Here is a 21976-nt window from a genome sequence, read left to right on the forward strand (position 1 = left end):
CAAAGAGTCCCTCTGCAGCCTTCTTGTAGTCCCCTTCAGGTACCAGAAGGTCACTCTTAGGTCTCCCCAGAGTCTTCTCTTCTCCTCTCCAGGTTGATCACCCCCAGCTCCCTCAGCCTGTCCTGGTAGCAGAGCTGCTCCAAGCCCCTGATCATTTTTGTGTCCCTCCTCTGGGCCCTCTCCATCAGGTCCCTGTCCTTCCTGTGTTGAGGGCTCCAGAGCTGGCTGCAGTGCTGCAGGTGAAGTCTCAGCAGAGCAGAGCAAAGTGCCAGGATGGCCTCTGTCCATCTCTGGCCATGCTGCTTTTGGTGCAGCCCAGGCTGCCCTTGGCCTTGTGGGCTGCAGGCTCCCCCTGTCTGTTCCTGTCCAGCCTCTTGTCCAGCAGCCCCCCCAGTCCTTTTCTGCAGGGCTGCTTCCTATCCCCTCCTCCCCCAGCCTGTCCTGATTGTGAGGATTGTGCCAGGCCAGGGGCAGGACCCTGCCCTTGCTCTTGTTGAAGCTCAGGAGGTTGCCCTGGGCCCCCTCTGCAGCTTGTCCCCTTGTGCTCCTCCAACTTGTTCTGCTGGGTATTGCCTTAGGTTTCAGGAGGCAGAGAAGCTCTCTTTGAGCCTTGTGAAAGGAGTTGATGCCAAGCTGTGGCCAGAGGGTTGGATAGAATTGGGCAGTTTCCATGGCTGTGCTGTTCAGAGCTGCATCCTACAGTGCAAAGCATCCAATCCACAACAATCCATAGTGCGCCTGGGCCACGGGAGCCAAGTAACCTCCCTAGGCCAAAGCTTCCTCCAGAGCTCCACCAAAGCAGGCCAGAACCCCAGGCCCCAAATTCCTTCCCCCTCCCGCATGCCTCTCTGCCCCTCCTCCCCCCATACCCAAGAGCTGCAGTTACAGATTCTGGTAGGCAGCTCCCAGGTGAGCCAGGCTGCTGCAGGCCGCAGTTGGCAGCATTGCCAAGGCCTCAAAGCTCCTCTGCAGAGAGAGATCCCAGAAGATGTTGCTGGGAGCAGAGAGGAAGGGCAAAGGAGGTTGGAGATCCTGTGCTGTTCCTTTATAGAGAGTGAGTGCAGGCCTTGTGGGAATGAACTAAGCTAGATGACACTTTGTGGTGTCCCTCTGGACTCTGCTGTCCCTTCTGAAGGTCTCTACTCTCTGGTGTAAGACATCCGAGTGCCTTCCACCCACCACAGGGATTCTCTTCCATGCTCTCATCCAGGGGCTTCTGTTGGGCCCTGATGGCTGTGTAGATCAGCCCTGGTGATGTTGTAGGACCCTGGGGACTCTGAGAGGGCAGCAAGTGAGTGGAGCTGGAGCAATGGATGGAGAGATGGAGGGTGAAGGCTGCAGGGGGTGGGAGGGCTTAGTTCAGCAGCTGTGAGGCTCTGCCTGGCTCCTACCTCCAATGGTGCTGGCAGCAGCTGACCCCAGAAGCTCAAAGTCCCAAATCCTGCCTGGCTCAGGACAGTCCCCTGTCCCCTCCTGACATCCAGCACAGCCCAAGCAGGCACTCAGGGCTCCTGCCCACACAGGCCTGCCATCCCCCATGGCAGGAGTCACCTGAGGTCTCACTTCCTCTCTGTCCCCCTTCCTCTCCTCACATCCTGCCTGAGGTGTCTGCAGGGTCCCTCCCCAGCCCTCATCTGTAAGCCCCCCTTGGCTTGGTGCTGTTCTTTCAGCCCTCCAGCTGATCCCAGCCTTTAGTCTCAGGCCCCTTCCATTCTTGTGCTGCTGCTTTCAGCCCAGTTCCTTAGATGCTTCCTCAGCCACAGCATTTTCCACTCCACCCTTCCAGCTGCAGTGGCAGTGGAGGTGGGGGACACAGGGCCATGGGACAGCCAAGGTAGTAGGGACATGGATGAGCTGGGAATGAGGGAAAGGCCTGGGGATGGTCAGGCAGGAATTAGGCCTTGTCCCCCCAAAAAGGGGAGAGGATGCAGGGCCCAGGTGGCAAATGTGTGTGCAGGGAATGGCAGAATCTGGCAGCATTTTAGGAGGTGAAAGGAGTGAATTGTGCCGCAGCTCTGCCTGTGTCAGCTGGGAGATGAACAACAGCCCATGGGCACTGTGCCCTCCCATCCAACCTCATTTTCTCTTGGGGATGTGGAGTGGCAGCTCCAGGGAACTGCAAAGAGCAAGCTGAGAGAAATGGTCAGGGAGAGAAGGAAGCCAAACCCTTTCCAGTGAGTCCCTTTGGGCTGCAGGTGTGTGAAGGGTGCTGGAGGTGTGAGGTTTGGGCAGGAGCCAGAGACTCCTCCAGCATCTCAATGAGGGCTGAAGAGGTTTAGCAAGAAGCTGAGCAAGTCCCTTCCCCCTTTGATGCACCTCCAGAAAGCATGAAGCTCCCTTTGTGTGTGTCCTGAGGGATGCTGTGGTCTTCTCTTGGGGAGTAAGCAGCAGAGAGGTGTGTTCAGGGCAAAGGTGAGCACAGAGTGAGTGTGATAGGGCTAGGGCTAGGGAGGAGATCTGTGGCCAGAGCAAGATGTGCTGTCAAATGCAGCTGCAGGCAGCAGAGGCCTGGGCAGGCAGTGGGAGGAAGCTTTAGGGAAGGCCTGGGAGAGGCTGTGTGGAGGCAGCTGTGTTGTGGTGCTGGCCTGCAGCTGTGTGCTGGGGGCTGTGTGCTGGGCAAGGAGCTGAGTGTGCACTTGTTGAGGCCTCCCATCTTGATCAGCCCTGGCTGTGTGCTGTGGCTGTGCTGCTGGGCTTGGGAGCTGCCCCCAGCAAGGCTGAGCTGTGCTGCCTGGTCCTGGGCAGTGCTGAGCCATCCCTTGCAGGTCAGTGCTCTCCTCTGAGCCCTTTGTTTCTTTGTGGCAGGAGTTGTATCCCTCTCTCTCCATCATCCCTGCCCCTGTGTGCTGTGGACAAGCAGAGTTTGCAGATCTGCCCCTTGGAGCAGGCCAGCAGGTAAAAAATCCAGAATGGGGCAACAGCAGGACCCCAGCCCCCAGCATCCCAGATTCCCAGGGTAACTCCCATACTCCTCCATCTCCTCCTACCCACCTCATTTCACCCCTCCAGGGGCTCTGAGGCACATCAGGCATTGGAGTTTGGAAACTCCCTAGGCTTGTGGGGTTAGTTGTGTGTCAGGAGGTGGTGTTTGGGATTGGGATTTGGAGGGTGGTGGGAGATTGATGGTGGTTTGGTCTTCCTTGTTCAGTGCTGCTGCCTCCATTGTCTGAGCCAGGGGAGATCAAAGGACAGGGCCTGGGCCGGGAACCACCCTGCCAATGCCACCAGGCTCGAGGAGAGTGGGACAAGACCACTTGTAAGCCCCAGGGTACCTCAGGGCACTGATCATAGGAACCTGGGGTCTCAGCACAGGTATCGGAGGTCTGTGCCCACACTGTGGCAGAAACTGAAGGTTTGAGGTCCCCTCTGCATTCTCTTCTCCAGCTGGGAGTTGGGAGTCAGGGAGTGTCATGACCCAGGCAGGATCTGAGGGTTTGAGGTCCTGGGCTCAGGTGCACCCATCTTCCCTATTGCACAGCTGTGACCCCTCCCTCCCGCAGTATGGCCTCACAGAAGGACCCAGAGAAAAGCTGGGAGGAGAAGCAGCACCCAGAGATCAAGTTGGAGAAGCACATTTGCATTCCCAAGGTAGAGGAGGATGAGAAGGTAGAGGACAAGATGGAGGATGGTGATACTGAGCAGAATGATGACTATGATGATGATGAGTATGGAGAAGAGGATAGCCATGAGGATGAAGGTGATGAGGAAGAGGAGGAAAAGGAATTTGCAGAGGAGGATGAAGCCAGAGCAGGTCCCTCTGTGCCACCCAAGCAGCTGAATCAGTGCCCTGAGTGTGGGCAGAACTTCCCACCTGGCTCAGAGCAGGTGAAGCACCACTGCCCTGACCCTGGCCCCCGGCCCTTCGTCTGTGGTGACTGTGGCAAGAGGTTCAGCAAGAGCTCTCAGCATCTCCAGCATTGCTGCACCCACACCGGTGAGAGGCCATACAGCTGTGCTGAGTGTGGCAAGACCTTCACTCACAGGTCATCTCTCACCCAGCACTACTATGTGCACAGCACTGAGAAGGCCTTCATCTGCAGGGACTGTGGCAAGAAATTCAAACGTCGCTCCAGGCTCACCATCCATCGCCGCATCCACACTGGAGAGCATCTGTTCCCCTGTGCTGAGTGCGGCAAGAGCTTCACCACGAGCACGGATTTCATCCAGCATCAACTCATCCACAGCGGTGAGAGGCCGTATAGCTGTGCCGACTGCGGCAAGAGCTTCAGCCGGAAGGGAAACCTCACACATCACCGTCGTGTGCACACTGGCGAGAAGTCTTTCAGCTGTGATGAGTGCGGCAAGGCCTTCAGACGCAGGAGCACGCTCACTCAGCACCACCGCACCCACACCGGTGAGAAACCTTTCATTTGTGCTGACTGTGGCAGACGCTTTAGCCGGAGCCAATTTCTCATTTGCCACCGCCGCACCCACACCGGTGAGAAGCCATTCACTTGTGCTGATTGCGGTAGGAGCTTCACCAAGAAGCGATCCCTCAGCAATCACCGCTGCACCCACAACTGAGAGCAGCCTGCACTAGAGGGGAGGCATAAATCCGCCTAGAATCTCTTGGGTAATCGTGACCCCTCTGAGAGGGCCTTTCCAGAACCACAATCATCCCTTTTTCCTTTGCCCTTCTCAGGGACTGGGGACACCAGCAGCAACAAACACCTCCTGCCCTTCTGAACACCAATTATTGCTAATGAGAACAATTACAGTGCTGAGTCGGCACAGCTGGAGCTCCCAGTGGAGCTGGGCAGGGCTTTGCCAGGGTCTGTCTGGTTCTTCCCCAATGCTTTGTGTCTCCCTGGGGTAAGAACCTCTCTGTACATTCACCAATCATGTCAATAAAACCCAAAAGTTACCCAAATCCTGTCTGTTTGCTTTTATTTCTGACATTCCTGCCTCAATGCCCAAATTTTGGGGGCATTTGCTCCCAAGGGATGGGGTGGAGCTGTGTGCCCAGTTCAGGGAGGGGAAAATGAGGTTCTCAGAAGAGTCTTGAGGGTCATCTCAGAGGCATTCTTCAGGGGCTTTCAGGTGATCTTAGGTGTTTGGGATTTGGATGGTCCTAGGACTGACTTTTGGCATCTTTGGAGGGTGTAGGGGGAAGCTGATGGAGATCTTTGGAAGAACTCAGAAAGCTTCTGTTGGCTTTCCGCTTGGGCTGGAACAGGAGGAAGAGCTGAGAAGAGGTTAAGCTGCCTGTTCCACCCCAAAACAGAAGTGAGAGAAAAGTAAAACACAGAGGAACCAAAAAACTCTCTGGGTTGAGATAAGGACTTGAGATAAAATCAAAAGAGTTGAATCCAAAGGAGATCCCATAATGCACACTGACCTGAGGCTGTTTGCAGAAAGAAGCACAGCAGTCAGCAGCAGCAGTCAGGAGTTCAACCCCTGCAGCCCTCCCCCTCAGCAAAGAGCCAGCACCTGAGAGCCAGAACCCAACAGCAGCAACCAGAACAGGAAGCCTCCTCTTCTCCAGGCTAAGCAACCTTAGTTTCCCTCAGCTTCTCCTCATAGGGCTTGTACTCCAAACCCCTCCCCAGCTTTGTTGCCCTTCTCTGGACACCTTCCAGAAAAAAAGAAGTGCAGAGGGAAAAAGGGTTGGTGGCTGAGCAAAAAGAAACAGAAAGAATAAAAACAATGGGTGCCTGAGAAACAAGAAGTGCAGGGAATAAAGAGGTTGGTGTCAGAGAAAAAGGAGGCACAGAGAAAAAAGGGTTGCTGCCTGAGGAAAAAAAAAATAGTAGAGGAAAAAATGTTTGGTGTGTGAGAAAAAAGAAGCACAGAGGAAAACAGAGTTGGTGCCCAAGAGAACAGAAGCACAGGGAATAAAAGGGTTGGTGAACGAGAAAAAGGGAGCACAGAGAATAAAAGGGTTGGTGCTCGAGAGAAAAGAAGAGCAGAGGGAAAAATGGCTGGTGCTCAAGAAAAAAGAAGTACACAGAAAAATGTGTTGGTGCTGAAAGAAAACAAGAGCAGAGAATAAAAGGGTTGGTGCCTGAGGAAAAAGACTTGCAGGGAAAAAAAATGGTTGATGCCTGAGAGAAAAAAATCACAGAAAAAATGTGTTGGTGCCCAAGAAAAAAGAAGTGCAGGGGGAAAAAGGGTTGGTTGTGGGAAGAGGGATGTTTTCAGATAGCTTGAGAAGACTATAGGGAAGATTTGCCTTTGCTCAAATTAGAGAGAGCTGTGTTTTGTCTTTGACTCTGAGAGAAGCTGGGCAGCATTTGGTGGGATGTGTTAAAACATTGTTTTGTTGTTTTGACCTATTGTCAGCCTGTGGTGGGCTATGCCCATCCTGGAAAAAAAGAGGGGAGGAGGGCTCCTGAGAGTTTTTTTGCCCTCCCTGGGGGGGTGTGTTTCCTCCCCTGGGAAACTGACTTGGTCTGTTCCACTTCCCCCTCCTTGTCCAGCAGGGGTATAAGATGGAGGAGAATTGCAGGCATTGCTCTCTTTCCTGCTGCTTCCACACTCTGCAAAGGACTGGTTCTGTATCTCATAATTGTTTTTCCTTTTCCTCTCCTTCTCCCATCCATCCTTGTTCCTTACCCTTCTGAACCCTGCCTGCCATTGTTACATAAATATATATATATATATACTGTTTAAAGAAAAATCCTTTGCCTCTTTACTTCCAAGCTGAACCCAAATTATTTCTTGGTGGATTTGCTCTCTCTGTTGGGGAAGGGGATTCTCAGCCTTGCCCCCATCTGAGCTTTTAAGCCCCAGTTAAGGCTCAAACCACCACAACACCTTAATGACAGGCATGCCAGTAGAGAATGACCAATTGAGATGTGACACCTGTGCCTGCTGATAGACCAGAGAACCTTGCTGTGCAACGTAATAAATGTCTTTGCCTGCTTACATCCTGTCCTGGAAACATTGCTCGAGGTAATTAAAACATCTAAACTATTACAAATGGTGACCCCGAACGTTTGCCTTGACCAACTATTCATTATGACTCTCACTTGCACCACCAAGAAGACATTTTGCTTTTAAGGACTGTGGAGATGCTCCTGTTTGTCAGTGCCACTAATGGTGGCTATTGGATTAGTCTCTGTGAGATTAATCTGTCTGCCTTTATGCCGGTGACGTTCCCTGATTCGCCAGACGTTATGGATGTGCTATACGTCTAAGGCAAGGCGAGGTACACCTGATAACGAGTAGTTAATTATATTGGAGATTATAGATGTGCTATATGTCTAAGATAAGGCGAGGTACATCTGATAGAATAGAATAGACTAGACTAGAATAGACCAGGTTGGAAGAGACCTTCAAGATCATCGCGTCCAACCTATCATCCAACGCCACCTAACAAACTAAACCATGCAACCAAGCACCCTGTCAAGTCGCCTCCTGAACACCTCCAATGATGGTGACTCCACCACCTCCTCGGGCAGCCCATTCCAATGGGCAATCACTCTCTCTGTGTAGAACTTCCTCCTAACCTCCAGCCTAAACCTCCCCTGGTGCAGCCTAAGACTGTGTCCTCTTGTTCTGGTGCTGGCTGCCTGGGAGAAGAGACCAACCTCTGCCTGTCTACAACCTGCCTTAAGGTAGTTGTAGACAGCAATAAGATCACCCCTGAGTCTCCTCTTCTCCAGGCTAAGCAACCCCAGCTCCCTCAGTCTTCTCATAGGGCTGTGCTCCAAACCCCTCACCAACTTTGTTGCTCTTCTCTGGACATGTTCCAGCAAGTCAACATCCTTCCTAAACTGAAGGGCCCAGAACTGGACACAGGACTCAAGGTGTGGCCTAACCAGTACAGTGTACAGGGGCAGAATGACCTCCCTGCTCCTGCTGGCCACACTGTTCCTGATGCAGGCCAGGATGCCATTGGCCTTCTTGGCCACCAGGGCACACTGCTGGCTCATGTTCAGCCCATGCTAAGGGAAGAAAACAAAAGAATTAGTTTCATATCTCATTAGCTGAAGGTCAGCCAAGCACAGAGAGAGAAGCAGTTGTCCAGGCAGATGGAGTCAGCATCCCTGGATGTGTTCAAGAGGGGATTGGATGTGGCACTCGGTGCCATGGTCTAGTCATGAGGTCTTGGGTGATAGGTTGGACTTGATGATCTCTGAGGTCTCTTCCAACCTTGCTGATACTGTGATTCTGTGACTGAAACAGACAGACTGACTGAGAAAAGCAGACTGAGACTCAAACTAAACTAAAACTAAAATTTAAAGTTGCATTCTCACTGACCTACCGATCTGTGTAGCCTAAACCGGTCACATATTGGCTGTTAGGCATTGCCTGACACCCCTCTGTCATCCTGGTTTAAAACATCCTTGCTGGATAGTAGTCTAAGGCTGCTTTGCCTCACTGTGTTAGTGACTGCAGTGACTTCTTCTCCAGTGACCTCTCAGCCACCGTCCCAGTCCAGGCAGACTTGGAGCTCTCTCTGCTTTCCTCCTCTCCCTGAGATCCTCTGGCAGTGTCCTCAGTCCTGCTGTGCTGTGCAGAGGAGCTGCTCCTGGCCAGAGCTGTCTCCTGCAGCGCTGCCTGCTTGCCAGCAGCTCCCTCCAGCCCAGGAGCCTGGCCTGGCTCAGCAACAGAGGACCAGCCCAAGGCATTTAAAGGAGCCCTCTGGTGGCCTTGTTGGCAAGTTCATGAACCTCAGAGACTGAGAAGCAGTACCCGAGTACCCCCTGGTCCCTCTCTGCCTGGCCGCTCTCCAGCCACTCTGACCCCAGCCTGTAGCACTGCATGGGGTTGCTGTGGCCAATGTGCAGATATATATTGGATGTAAGGTATTGCCTGATACCCCTGTGTCATCCTGGTTTCAAACATCCTTGCTGGGTAGTAGTCTAAGGCTGTGACTGGAATCTCAGGAGTAATGTGATCTACTGTATTCTGATTGTCCCTTGGTACTCCGCTCTGGTGAGGCCACAGCTCAAGTGTGGTGTCCAGTTTTGGGCACCTCAATCCAAGAGAGATGTGGAGATGCTGGAGCCAGTGCAGAGGAGGGCAGGGAAGCTGGGGAACGGCCTGGAGAATAAATTCTGATGAAGAGTGACTGATGGAGGCTGAGGGAAGACCTCGTGGCTCTCTACAGGTGCCTGAAAGGACATTGTGGAGAGGCACTGATGTTGGTCTCTTCTCACAGGTAATTAGCAGTAGAACAAGGGGGAACAGCCTCAAGCTGCAACAGGGGAGGCTTGGAGTGGACAGTATGAAATATTTTTTGTCACTGAAAGAGTGATCAGGGAATGGAATGTGCTACCCAGGGAGGTGATGGAGTCCCCAGTCCTGGATGTATTTAAAGGTGGTTTGGATGTGGTGCTTGGAGATTCGATTCATGAGTGACCCTTGCAGAGTAGGGTTCTGGATGGGACTTGGTGATCCTGAGAGTCTTTTGCAACCTGAATGTTTCTGTGAGTCTGTGACACTTCTACCAATTTCTAAGACTGTTAGTGATTCTATTTGCTGTTTTTAGCCAGTAGTTTATTGTCCCTGTGCTGGTAGATGGCATCTTACATATGCCTCACTTGCTGAAACTTCATCTTCTGTTCACTCTGCTAGGGCTGTTCTTGGAGGGGTTTGCACTTCAGAGGCTGTGTAGACTTAATTTGTCTTCTGAAATCTGTTTGTGCATTCATCCCAGCTATTGAAGGAAAGAGTTGAAGGCATGGGACAGTGTAGGAGAGGCTGCAGTAAGGATGGCCAAGGGCTCTGGCAAGGCTGAGAGGCCCAACAGGACCAAGACCTTTGTCCCCTTGGCTCTGGCAGTTGCCTCTGCCACCAAGGCCTGTGAGGAGAAACTTTGCTTTGAGGCTTTGAGGTTTTTCTAGTCCAAGGGCACAGGTCAGGGCTTGGCCTTTCTGCTTCCTAGAACAAAGGCAATTTTTCCTCCCCTGTACTTTGCCTTTGTCTCCCTGCAATCCTGGCCTCTAACAAGCTGCTCTAACGAGTCCCTGGGTAGCCTTTGTCAGTAAAATGCCTCAGTGAGGCCAATCAGTGCTTCAAGGTACTTTGGAGTTTTCTTCTGCCTTGGACTTCTTGAGAGGCTTCTTGGCAGTACCTTGGCAGAGTCTCCTGGCAGTACCTGAGGATGATGTAATCAGCCCCAAATACTCCATGGGGCTCATTAAATACTGCTGAACCTCTAATTATTGCCATGGTTTCTGCAGCTGATTGGAGAGGTTTTTATTGCACAAAGCATCTGATAAAAATTATTTTTAAAGGTGCATTTCATTCCTTTTTCAGCAGGAGTTGTCTCTTTGCAAGCAAACCACTGCAAAACCTGACAAGGTCCTACCCTGGTTGCTGCTCATCCTCACTCCCCACTGCACCCAGCAGAGCCCAGAGCCATAGGTGAGGGACAGGATCTGACTTGCCAGGGGCTGGGGGTCAGGGCTTGGCCCTTTGGATCAATGAAACCCCTCCAGGTTTCCTCAGCAGCAGAGCCACCTTGAGCTGCTTGTCCTGGCCTGTTAACACTGCCTCAGTTCTCTGCTCTCACCACAGCCTGGAGATGCTTCAGTGCCTCCAGTGATGCTTCCCTTGCATCCACTGTCTTCTTCTGCTCTAACCAGACCCTGGGGACCCTTTCCAAGTATGCTTCACTGGGACCCATTAAGAGTAGAAGAAACTTCAGAGTTTGAATCTGACTTTGACTTGTGGAGAGGTTTCATCAGCTTCCTCTCAGTCCCTGAGGTTCATGGACTTGGCACCAAAGCCAGCAGAGGGCTCCTTTAAATGCCTTGGGCTGGTCCTGAGCTGCTGAGCCAGGGCAGGCTCCTGGGCTGGAAGGTGCTGCTGGGAAGCAGGCATCACTGCAGAGAGACAGCTCTGGCCAGGAGCATCTCCTCTGCACAGCACAGCAGGGCTGAGGACACTGCCAGAGGATCTCAGGGAGATGAAGATGGCAGAGAGTGATTCAAGGTGGTCAGGACTGGGAGGATGCTGAGAGCTCACTGGAGGAGAAGTCACTGCAGTCACTGACATGGTGAGGCTGTGGGTGCAGGGCGGTTCAGGTGCAGTTCCAGGCAGCATCTCCTAAATCTGGCACAGCCACAGCTGTTGCTGGCTGTGGGGAGAAGCTGTGTGTGGCAGGAGCCACTCCTGGCAGTGCAGAGCAGGGCAGGGTGGGGCAGGGTCCTTCTGCTCTGGAGAGGCTGCTGTGTGGGTCAGGGCTGCTCACAGCTGCAGCTCAGCACCAGGGAACTTCCAAAGAGATGTTTCAAGGACAAGGTCCAAGTAGAGTGTGCTCTAAAGAGAGAAGAGTTCCTGAGTCTGTGTTTGCAGTTTCCTTTTCTGAGGACAAGGGAAAGTGGGGAAAGAAAGAGAAGTAACAAAGGACCATTCAAGTTGGAAAAAGTCCATGAAAGTGGGGAAGTGCTTCTTGGAGTGGTCAGGAGGTCTGCTGGGAGCCTCTTAAAGAGCCCTCAGCCTCTGCCTGTGGACAACAGCAGCAGCACCCTGGCTGCACTCATCAGGATGCTCCCAGCCAGTGCCCTGTAAACAAGCAGGTTTCTGCAGGTGAGTGCACAGGGGCTGGGATGGGCTCTGTGACCAGGGCAAGTCCATCACCCAGCACACTCCTGCCAGGGTGAGAACCTCCAGGCAGCAGGGATCTGATCAGGGAAGGAAACTGAACCCAGCAATGTTGTGGGAGGGAGCATTCAGACATCTCCATCTGATCCCCTCCAGGCCAGACCCTTCCTCAGAGCACAGACCTTGGCCTCTTCTTCCCCCCAGAAAAGCCTCTGCCCTCAGGGTCGTGGGCTCCAAGGTGTGAAGCACCTCCTCTGCAGCCAGAGCTCCAGCAGAGGCAGAGCTGCAACAGGAGAGGAAATGCCATTGGGTGTTGCAATGAGCCCTGAGTGTGCTGGGCTGGAAGTGTGGTGCTGAGACCTTGAGAGAGGCTGAGACACTGAGTGGTCTGTGGGGGAATTCGTCTTCTCTCAGCAGGGTCTGGTGGCTTTTCAGGGGGACATGGGAGTGTGATCTCCTCCAGCTCAGCAGGGCACAAGCCCAGAGAAGTGGGGAAGTGGCAGCATGGCCAGAGCAGCTCCCCTCACTCTGCTCTGAGCCACAGGCAGCCGCTTGTCTTGCAGGGCTCTGCTCTCTCTGTTCCCCCTGAGGGCAGCAGAAATGCTGTGTGTGAGAACTTGTGACAGCCATGACCACTCTGGGGGTGAGATGTGGACAGCTGGAGTACAAAAGCCTAAAACATTCAGGAACTGCCTTTTTCTACCCTCTCTCCTTAGCACTGGGAGATGCTGAGAAGCCTTTCTGCTTTGGGACTCTTTCCTCTGAAAGTGGACACCAGACCTTGCTGCTGCCTCCACCACTCCCCTGCTGCAGAGCAGGACTGACTCAGCAGCAGGAAGCAGGCAGAGTCTCTGCTCTTCCTTGCATGCTCAGTCAGCACAAATGAGTCCAGCAACAGAGCTGGAGGGAGGTGTCCTCCAAAAGAAAACTTAAGTCTCTGGATCAGGGGCTGAGAAATGGCTTTGGTTGTGCTCCATTGACTTGTGACTGCCTTTGCCTTTTGGCTACTGCACTGAGCACAAAGGGCACAAATGCCCAACAGCAGCTCCATCACCCACTTCCTCCTCCTGCCATTCCCAGGCACAAGGCAGATGCAGCTCCTGCACTTCTGCCTCTTCCTGGCCATCTACCTGGCTGCCCTGCTGGGCAATGGCCTCATCACCACCACCATAGCCTGGCACCACCACCTCCACACCCCCATGTACTTCTTCCTCCTCAACCTCGCCCTCACTGACCTGGGCTGCATCTCCACCACTGTGCCCAAGTCCATGGCCAATTCCCTGAGGGACACCAGGGACATCTCCTATGCAGGATGTGCTGCTCAGCTATTTATGTTTTTCTTTTTCATTTCAGCAGAGTATTTTCTCCTCACCACCATGTCCTATGATCGCTACGTTGCCATCTGCAGACCCCTGCACTATGAGACCCTCCTGGGCAGCAGAGTTTGTGTCTGCCTCACAGCAGCTGCCTGGGCCTGTGGGTCTCTCAATGCTCTGCTTCACACAGCCAATACATTTTCCCTGCCCCTCTGCCAGGGAAATGCTGTGGACCAGTTCTTCTGTGAAATCCCCCAGATCCTCAAGCTCTCCTGTTCCACATCCTACCTCAGGGAACTTTGGCTTCTTCTAGCCAGTGCCTATTTATTCTTTGTCTGTTTTGTGTTGATTGTGGTGTCCTATGTGCAGATCTTCAGGGCAGTGCTGAGGATCCCCTCTCAGCAGGGACGCCACAAAGCCTTTGCCACCTGCCTCCCTCACCTAGCTGTGGTCTCACTTTTTCTTGGCCCTGGCACCTTTGCCTACTTGAAGCCCTCTTCCATCTCTTCCCCATCCTTGGATCTGGTGGTGTCAGTTTTGTACTCAGTGGTGCCTCCAGCAGTCAACCCTCTCATCTACAGCCTGAGGAACCAGGAGCTTAAGGCTGCCCTGAGCAAACTGATCCCTGGATGCTTTCAGAAGCAATAAACTCTTTGTCTTCTCCTGCAGAGCAGTTCTGATGCCACTCAGTGCAGGCCCAGCCTGGCTGCTTGAGCTCTGGCTGCTGCTGGTATTTCCCTTGTAAGAATGTGGTTCCCTTGTGTCATGGTTTGGAGCTGGCACTTTAGCCTAGTTTCTAATTGCAAAGCCAGAGCAGAAACTTTCTGGAGATCTTTGAGTGACAGGTAAATGTAGTTGGGGATTTGCCACAGCAGAATACTAACAGCTGTGTCTCTGTTCATTCCATTGGTTGCTGCACAGACTCTTCACTCTGACGTTCACTTCTTTGCTCTGTGTCTCTGCTGTGCACTGCTGCCTTGTCTCTTTCCTGACCTTCTGCTGGTTCATTTTGTCTGCAAAGATATAGGGAAGGGAAAGGGGTGAAGGAGTTTGTGAGCAGCCCCTCTGGGCCACGCAGGGGGGTTTGGAACAATTCAAGGGGGTACTTGTATTGCTTTGAATTGTAAATCTCTGTCAAAAGATTTTGTACATCTTCATGGCATTTTATACTTCTGGAGTTTTGCTCACCCTTTGTAAATAGAACTTTCATTTTGCTTCCAACTTCTGAGGTTGTTGGGTTTGGGTTGTTGGTTTTTTTCGGTAATTTACCCCAGTTAGCTGAGGGTAATCTCAGCCAACCACACCACAGAAATATCATCATTCAAGACCATATCTGATTCAGTCTTGGCCTGTCTGCTGTGACCCAGAGGCTGCAGACATGAGGAGCTGTGCTCCCTGTGTGTTCAACACAATAAAGGACCCTGCAGGAAGTTGTTTCTCTGAGTTCCCTCCTCTAAGGCTTCTGTGGAGCTTCAGGGCAGTGCCTGTGTGCAGAGGTGGAGGGGCAGAGTCCCAGCACAGCAGCAGCGACAGGGAGCCCCAGAGCTTCGGCTGTCCTCAGCTGCTCTTTCTTCCCTTCCACCCTCTCTCACTGAGCCTCTGTGCTGGGGCAAGACCTGAGTGCTCTGGCAGCTTGGGCACCTTGGGATCCTGACCCCCTTCCTGTAGAGAGTCAGCCCTTTAACCCCTCAAAGTACACACATGTCCTCATCCCAGTAAAAGCTGGACTATATTGACCTCTTCCTCTGCAGTCAAGGTCCCATCCCAGTACAGAATGTGTGCCCTGGCTCCCTTCTGTAAGGAAAAAATTCTCTTGATTTAGAAGTTCCTGTTCACAATGGAGACAGAGTTTAGTAAAGCTTTATTTGAATAAAGGGGGAGTGCACAGGACAATCCCTGGTGGGGTCTCTCAAGTTGCTGGGAGTCGCAGCTCCCCTTTTATCCTGAATCCCTGGATGCAAATTACCTCTCCCTTTCCCCACTGGCTCAGGTGCTCAGGCTTTACAGTCTTTCGTGAACTGCCTACTGCATGCCCCCCCTCACATGCAACCCCCCTGTTACATACATCCTATGTTCATTTAAATTAGGTTCTTCGTGGCTCTGGGTGGAGAAGTAAATTGTTAGCAGTCTGTTAAGTTTGTGCTCTGGTCTGAAAGTTGAAGAGTTTAGGCTGTGTTCAGTGTCCTGTCAGCCTCTGACAGCCTCCTACTGATTCATCATGATGAGTAAGACAAGGGTGTCTTGCAGATGCTCCTTTGTTTTTTGTGCACATAGATAAGGGGAACTGTCTGGTTCCCCCCTTCCTCTTCCTACCTTCTTCAGACAACTATTCCTTTGTAAAGACACGGATTACTTTTAATCCCATCATTTCCCTGTGACAGCTACATCTATTCCAGTACAAACTGCACACCTTCATGTCCTCTCAGTACAGTCTAGGCCCTGTCCCAGTCCAAACAGGGTCACTTCAATCCCTCCAAGTACACATTAGGCCTTGTCCCAATACAAATTGGAAGCCCTTATCCCATCCCAGTGCAGACTGGAGTCCATTCCCTTGCATCCCTTGGGCCCCTTCCCAGTCCCAGCTGCACCCATCCCAGCACAAACTGGATATGCTGATCCCAGTGCAGTGCTGGAGTGCTCCTAGTACAAATGAGATCCCATTGCTGTCTCCCAGTACAGTCTGAGTCCCATCCCAGTACAAAGTCTATCCCCTGGAAGCCCTGATTCCATCCCAGTAAAGACCAGAACACATCTCTGTGTGCACTGATACCCTGATGCCATCCCACTTCAGACTGGGGCCCCCTCCAGGTACAAACTGAATGTCTTTGATGTCTCCCAGTACAGATTTGGCCTCATTCCAGTACAAGCTGAACCCCCTGGTCCCCTCCCAGGACAGACATGGCCTCCTTCCAGCACAAACTGGATCATCTGATTCCATCCCAGTACACACTGGGTCCCATTCCAGTGCAAAGTGAATTCCCTGATCCCCTCCCAGTATCTACTGCATCCCTCCCTGTGTTAACTGTATCCTGACTCCAACCCAGTAGAGACTACTCCCCCTGCCCATTATAAACTGCATCCCTGATCCCACCCCATTATAACTGAAGACCTGTCCCAGGAACTGGATCCAATGTCATCCCCCACTGCAGACTGGAGACCATCCCAGTGCACAGTGGATCTCCAGATTTCCTCCCAGCACAGACATGGGCTCATCCTGGAGCATAGTGGAATCCCTTCCCCCTTCCCAGTACGAAACAGAGAACAACCTCAAACTTCTTTCCTAAGCTCTGACCTCCCTGCTCTGCACTCCCCCACCCCTGACTGATTCTGCTTGGCCCCTGGCACAGGACAGGGATGGGAGCTCCCAGAGCAGCCTGGAAGAGAAGCAGGAGGTGAACTGTGTCCAAGCAGCTCACAGACACCAGGTGGAGATGGTTGGCAATGCTGTGAGCAGCTCAGCTGTGCCTCAGGATCTCCTGCACAGCAGCAGCCACAACGCTGGGCAGGGGCTGGGAGGTCACTGCTGGCTCAGCAGCTGATAGGGCAGCAGCAGGAAGAGGGCAGCAAAGGGTCTGGGAGGTCACTTCTTGCTGCAGCACCTGAGAGGGCAGCCCCTGGCTCCTGCCTGGCCTCTGTGCTTTTGGCCTCCCAGCTGCCAGAGGCTTCAAGGCTGTCTTCCCTTTTCTTGCAGCCTCTGGTACTGCTATCCCGGGCCGGCCGTCTTCTTGCCTCCCGGCTTACTGCGAATCTCCCACGTCCCGAAGAACTTCTTAAACCCTAACGTTTGTCTTCATTAGGGTCCCGTGTTCGAGCGCCACTTACTGCAAGAAGGGGGCCGCTTTAACGACCAATTTGATCAGCGGATTCCACTTTATTGAGCATCAGACACATCTTATATACAGTTTGCTATAATTATGCCCACTTGGCAACATACTATTGGTTGCTCTCTAAAAGGTTACATCATTGTTTTCACAACTCTGTGGAATTCTTCTAGCCGGCCTAATTGCTCTCTTTCCCAGATCTCGCCTCCTCCTTATCTTGCTTGCCTCCCATCTCAGGGGCAGCTGGACTTCAGCATACCAAGCAATCAGCACTTTCTCACATCTCCTACTCTGCCACTATATTATCAACAGAGAATTCTTCAAGGCCTGAAATGCACAGGTGTTCCTGGGACCCATGTCCCCTCTTGCTCAAAACAAACCCCAACAACATATCAAATAAGTTTTTATCCTTCTAAAGCCTATGTGTTGCTGAGTCCTAGATGAGGACCATGGTTAACCTTTTCAGCACAGGTTCATTTTGGAGTCATCATTCCATGTCCATGCAGGTTAGTGAAGGATACTGCTGAATGGCTATGGGGGGCACTGAGTTTGATTTCCTCACTTCAGTTTCAAGACCTCCCAGGACCCTTCAAGGACACCTCCCTGAAGTGGGCACATGGCTTCATCCCTGGCCCTGGGAAGAAATGCCCCCAAAAGTGGCCTTTTGGGAAAGAAATGTCAAAGAAAAAGCATGAAGAGACAATACTTTATTAGGGTTGGGGTTTCCATTCCAATTAGACATTATCCTTGGGATGAGGTTTTTGTTTTACTTCTAGGAAACCCAAAGTGTTGAGGAACAAACAGCCAAATCCCAGCCCAGCTGCAGTGGTGGCATTGGCTGTGCTGACTCAGCACTGTCATTACTCCCCTCAGCACTGGCTGGTGCTGAGAAGGGCAGGGGCACATTTGCTTCTGAGGAAAGAAGGCGTAAAAGAGGAGATTTCAGTTCAAGCTGCTGGAAAAGGCTCCCCCAGGGGGATCACGTTTGGCCTGGCAGTGCCGGGGTCGGTGTATTGCTGTGTCCCCTGGTGCACACTGGTCACCTGCATGGGGGTGAATATGCCAGGTGAGGGAGGAGCTGCGGCTGAAGCCTGTGCAGGTGAAGGGCTGGCACCGGTGTGGGTGCAGCGGTGCTGGCTGAGGGCGGCCATCTGGGTGGAGCTCTTGCCTCAGGCAGCTCAGAGGTCCAGCTGCTTCTGGCTGTGGATGCAGCAGTGCCAGATGAGGTTTGAGCTGAGGGTGAAGCTCTTGCCAGAGTCATCACAGACAGAGGGCTGGGCACTGGGCTGGGGGCAGTGGGGCTTCACCATCTCCATGACGGGTGGGAAGATTTTTCCCCCACTCAGGGCACTGATGTGGCTGCTTGGGTGGCACAGTGGGGCTGATATGGGTTTGCCCTCTTTCTCCTCTTCATTTTCCTCCTCGTTCTCATCATACTTCTCCTGTTCCATATCATCCTCCACTTCTCCCACATCATCCCCTTTGTCCTCCTCACAATTATTTTCGTCCTTCTCCTCTTAATTCTCATATACTTCATCCTTGCTGTCCTTATCACCCTGTGCTCTTGGGCAAATTATTGGGGACCAAGTGACTGAAAAGTAAGGACACTGTGTGCAACATATTGTGCTGAGCAGATGGTTCCAGAGGGCTTGGATTGCTGAGGGAACATTCCCAGGCTTGGCTTTGCTTTGCTTCCAAACAGCAACAATTCTGTGGCTGTGTGCAGGCAGTTCTCTAAGGAGAGCAGGGGGCAGCTGGTGCCATGGAGCTGTGAGCTCCAGCTGTAGAGAGCAGTGGAGAAGTGTGATGCAAGGAGCAGGGATGTAAGGCCCAGGTGGGCAGGGACAGCAATGGGGAGGTTGGGGAGGGTGGGGAGCAAAGTTGCCCACTCAGTGTCAGCCCTCAAAGGACAGCTTCTCCTCCCAGTCCAGACCCCTTGAGCAGACAGCCTGCATCATTCTGACTTGGTGGATGCTGCTGTCACCTCTGCCCTCATCTGAGAAAGAATCAAATAGCTTACCATCAAAATCTGAGCTTTGTGAGGTGCACTTTGAACTCTTGAAGTAAACAATGAAGACACAAAGAGATCCTTAGGGCACTTGGGGATCATTCCATGAACCTCAGGTACTGAGAGAAGAGTGAAGAAACTCGGCAAGAAGCAAGAAGCAAAACACAAAGTACCTTGAAGCACTGATTGGCCCCACTGAGGCTTGTTACTGCCAAAGCCTCCCCAGGGACTCGTTAGAGCAGCTCAGGAGAGGCTGTGATTGCAGCAGACAAAGGCAAAGTGCAGGAGAGCAAACTCTGGCTCTGGTTTCTGCAGCACAAAGGCCAAGGCCTGAGCACAGCCCCTGGGCAGGCAGATCCTGCCCCACAGGCACAGCCTGTCCCACATGTGTGGGTCAAGGCTCTTCAGGTGCAGTGGGGGTGGGGTGTGGGTTTCATAGCAGCATAGCATGGCCTAGGTTGGAAGGGACCTCAGAGCTCATCTGCTCCAACCTCCCTGCCATAGGCAGGGATGCCTCTCCAATAGACTCAGCTGCTCAAGGCCTCATCCAGCCTGGCCTTCAACACACTCAGGAGAGGGCATCCTACCTGGGCAGCCTATCCCAGAGTCCCACAACCCTCATACTGAAGAACTTCTTCCTAAGACCCAGTCTAAACCTCCTTTTCCTCACCTTCAAACCTTTCCCTCCTCTCCTGTCACCAGACACCCTCATGAAAAGTTCCTCTCCAGCCTTCCTTTAGGATCCCTGTAGGGTTAGTGATGCTGAGTGGAGGACAAGGGTCTGATAGTCCCCAGCCTTCCTGGGGCTGTGCAAAGAGGCAGTGAGGCCCTCCCAGTGCCTTAGGACAACATCTCCTCACAGGCCTCGGGGACAGAGAATTGCAGAGTCAAGAGGGCACAGCCTTGGCTTCTCTTCATCACTCCCACCACTGCCATTGCCCTTTGCCAGCTCTCCCACAGCTTTGTCCTGCACTGTCTCACAGCTGCTTCTCCTGCCCTGCAGGCTGCAGACACTCATCTCACTTCCCCACCTTGGCCTTTCCATGCCTTCACTGACACCTGCCCACACTCACACTCTGCTACCTGGGACACAAAGAGAAGGGCTGATCCCATACTCCTTCTGGAGAACTTCTCAGGTCACAGCACTACCCTTTGAGAGAGGTTTCTTGCTCCTCATGGCCAGTCTCCACCTGCCAGGCTGCACTATCTGGCAGTGTTCCTCTCTCCTGCTCTTTCCTGCCTCACCAGGTGCTCCCAAGGCTGCTGGCCTTGCAGTTTCTTGCAGAGACAGCACCAAGCCCTGTGCCTGTTGCTGTCCCATCAGGTACTCAGGCAGCAGAGACACAGCCACCAAACCATCAGCCCCTTCCTGCAGCCACCCCAGGCCCTTTGACAGAGGGCATCTCCCAGATCACTGTGCCCATCTGCCAGCCATGAGCCCAGGGCTGCCCTATCAGCTCCTGCAGACACAGCTGACCTCACAGTCCCTTTCCCAGCTGTGTTCCTGCTGTTGGCAAATCCTCTCAGGAGGCAGAAGTGGCCTCCCCTCCCACTTCACAGTCCTTGGCTTCCTACTGAATGGTGAGTTCCTGAGACACAACTGAGCACAGGATTGCACACTCAGCCATCAGCCTCCTTGTGGCCAGAGCCTGAGCAGATCAAAGTTTCACCAGATCCATCTGGGAGATTTCCTACCAAGGGTTTGAGTGGAGAAGCTGCTGGCTCTGTCCTGTTGCAGTTGGGCAGCAGACTCCTGCACATCCTCTTCTCCAATGATCCTGCTCAGGGCAGGGTTAAGCAGATGAGGTCCCTCAAGGCCTCTGCCCAGATTGGCTTCATCTCCAGAGGAGCTGCAAAGGCCCTGGGTCAGATGGTGCAGGGAGTTCATGAAGACATTCCACAGTGCTGGCCCAAGGGCTTGCCCTGAGGGATGCCACTGGGAAGTGTCTGCCAGGAGGACTCTCCACTGGTGACATTTGGGCTTGATCCACCCCCCAGCCATCACCTCACCCATTTCTGCACTCCAGCTCTCAGCAGTCTGCCTCTAAAGAGACTATGGGGGACCATGGCAAAGTCCTGGCTATGGTCCAGGGAGAAAACATCCCCTCTTTGCCCCTAGCCATATGGCTTTAGCAATACCTCTCTTGTCCTGCAAGGGCCTGCAAATGGCTGCAGAGGGGTTTGAGCCTTCACCTTCCCAGGCACTGTGCTGAGGGTGACCAGCCTGCAATGTTCCCCACCCTCCTTTTTGGTGTTCTTGCACAGGCCTTTTCCAAGGAGCCCAGAACCTCTGGGATGGCTCTGTGCACATCTCAGGGCACAATACGGAAAGGGTGATGTGAGTAGACAGGAGCCTGCCCAAGACATCTGAGATGAATCTCCCTGGGCCAGTAGGGTCTGTTCTGGAGTGACACACAGCAATGTCCCAGCTCTCTCAGGTGTCCACATCTGAGCTGGCCTCCTCGACCCCTAATGGAGTGTGGGATGTTCAGAGACAGAATCTTTCCCCTTTATTCACACAGGCCCTGCCTGGCAGCTGTCTGAGAGTCTCCCTGGCCTCCTGCTGCCCCTGCCAGAGGCTGGGAGGGGCTCCTCACACCTCCAGTGCCCTGGTACCCCCAGCAATAGTTGATGGTGTTTGCTCACTCAGATTCACCTCAGCTCATCTGCTGACATCTCATCTGCACAATGCAAACAGGCACTGCTGACCTCCTGAGGCCATGTCCTCCTGTGGAGGGACAAAGAGTCTATCCAAGCTGAGGTGTGAGGCTGCTGCTGGAAACAGTGATTGTGAAGTCTAGTGTAGGATGACTGCCCTGGGACAGCTTCCCCAGGGTGTCCAGTGAACACAGACACAGTCCAGAGCCTTCTCTGCTCAGTCTTCAAGTCACTTGCAGGAGGCCTGGCTGTGTGAGGACACTGCTGTGTGCCCCAGCCCTGCACACTCACACACTTTAGCTGTTCCCTGCTGTTTGCATCTGTTGGACAATTTCTTGGCCATGCTCTTGAAGGAAACTTTGGAAGAAGACCTAAGCCTTCAGACCCTGCCCTAAGCAGATCACCTGTCTGGGTGGAACTGCTCTTGTGGAGGCCATCTGAGCCAAAGAAGTTCCCATGGCCTGTGTCTGCCTGTGGTCATGGAACTGCCACACAGCAGGATGGTGCCCAAGCTGCCAGAGCACTCAGGCCTTGCCCCAACACAGGGGCTCAGCAGGAGAGTGTGGAGGTGGAAAGAGAACAGCCCTGGACAAACAAGTGCTGATGCTCCCTGGAGCTGCTGCTGCTCTGGGATGCTGTTCTTCTCCAACTCTGCACACAGGAGCTGCCCCTAA

At 53.0% G+C, this 21976-nt stretch overlaps 2 protein-coding genes across 2 annotated transcripts in view; both read left to right on the plus strand.

Annotated features, from left to right (window-relative positions):
- Positions 1 to 2805: 2805 nt before the first annotated feature.
- The window catches only part of LOC137458434 (zinc finger protein 850-like), a gene marked incomplete at its 5' end in the record, with an annotated part of 119581 nt that continues 100410 nt past the window's right edge, over positions 2806 to 21976 (plus strand). Inside the window, 2 exons of the mRNA XM_068169908.1 lie at positions 2806 to 2895; positions 4041 to 4468. Of these exons, the coding sequence (XP_068026009.1) occupies positions 2806 to 2895; positions 4041 to 4468 (518 nt within the window). The remainder of the gene's footprint in view (positions 2896 to 4040; positions 4469 to 21976) is intronic.
- On the plus strand, positions 12531 to 13433 carry LOC137458433 (olfactory receptor 14A16-like; the record flags this gene model as incomplete). The annotated part of the gene is made up of 1 exon (XM_068169907.1): positions 12531 to 13433. A coding segment is annotated over exon 1 (903 nt), but the record flags the coding sequence as incomplete, so codon positions are not given.

The sequence above is a fragment of the Melanerpes formicivorus genome, unplaced genomic scaffold (assembly GCF_026170545.1).
Source record: "Melanerpes formicivorus ecotype bairdi unplaced genomic scaffold, bMelFor1.0.p_v2 SCAF_243, whole genome shotgun sequence".
NCBI lineage: Eukaryota > Metazoa > Chordata > Aves > Piciformes > Picidae > Melanerpes > Melanerpes formicivorus.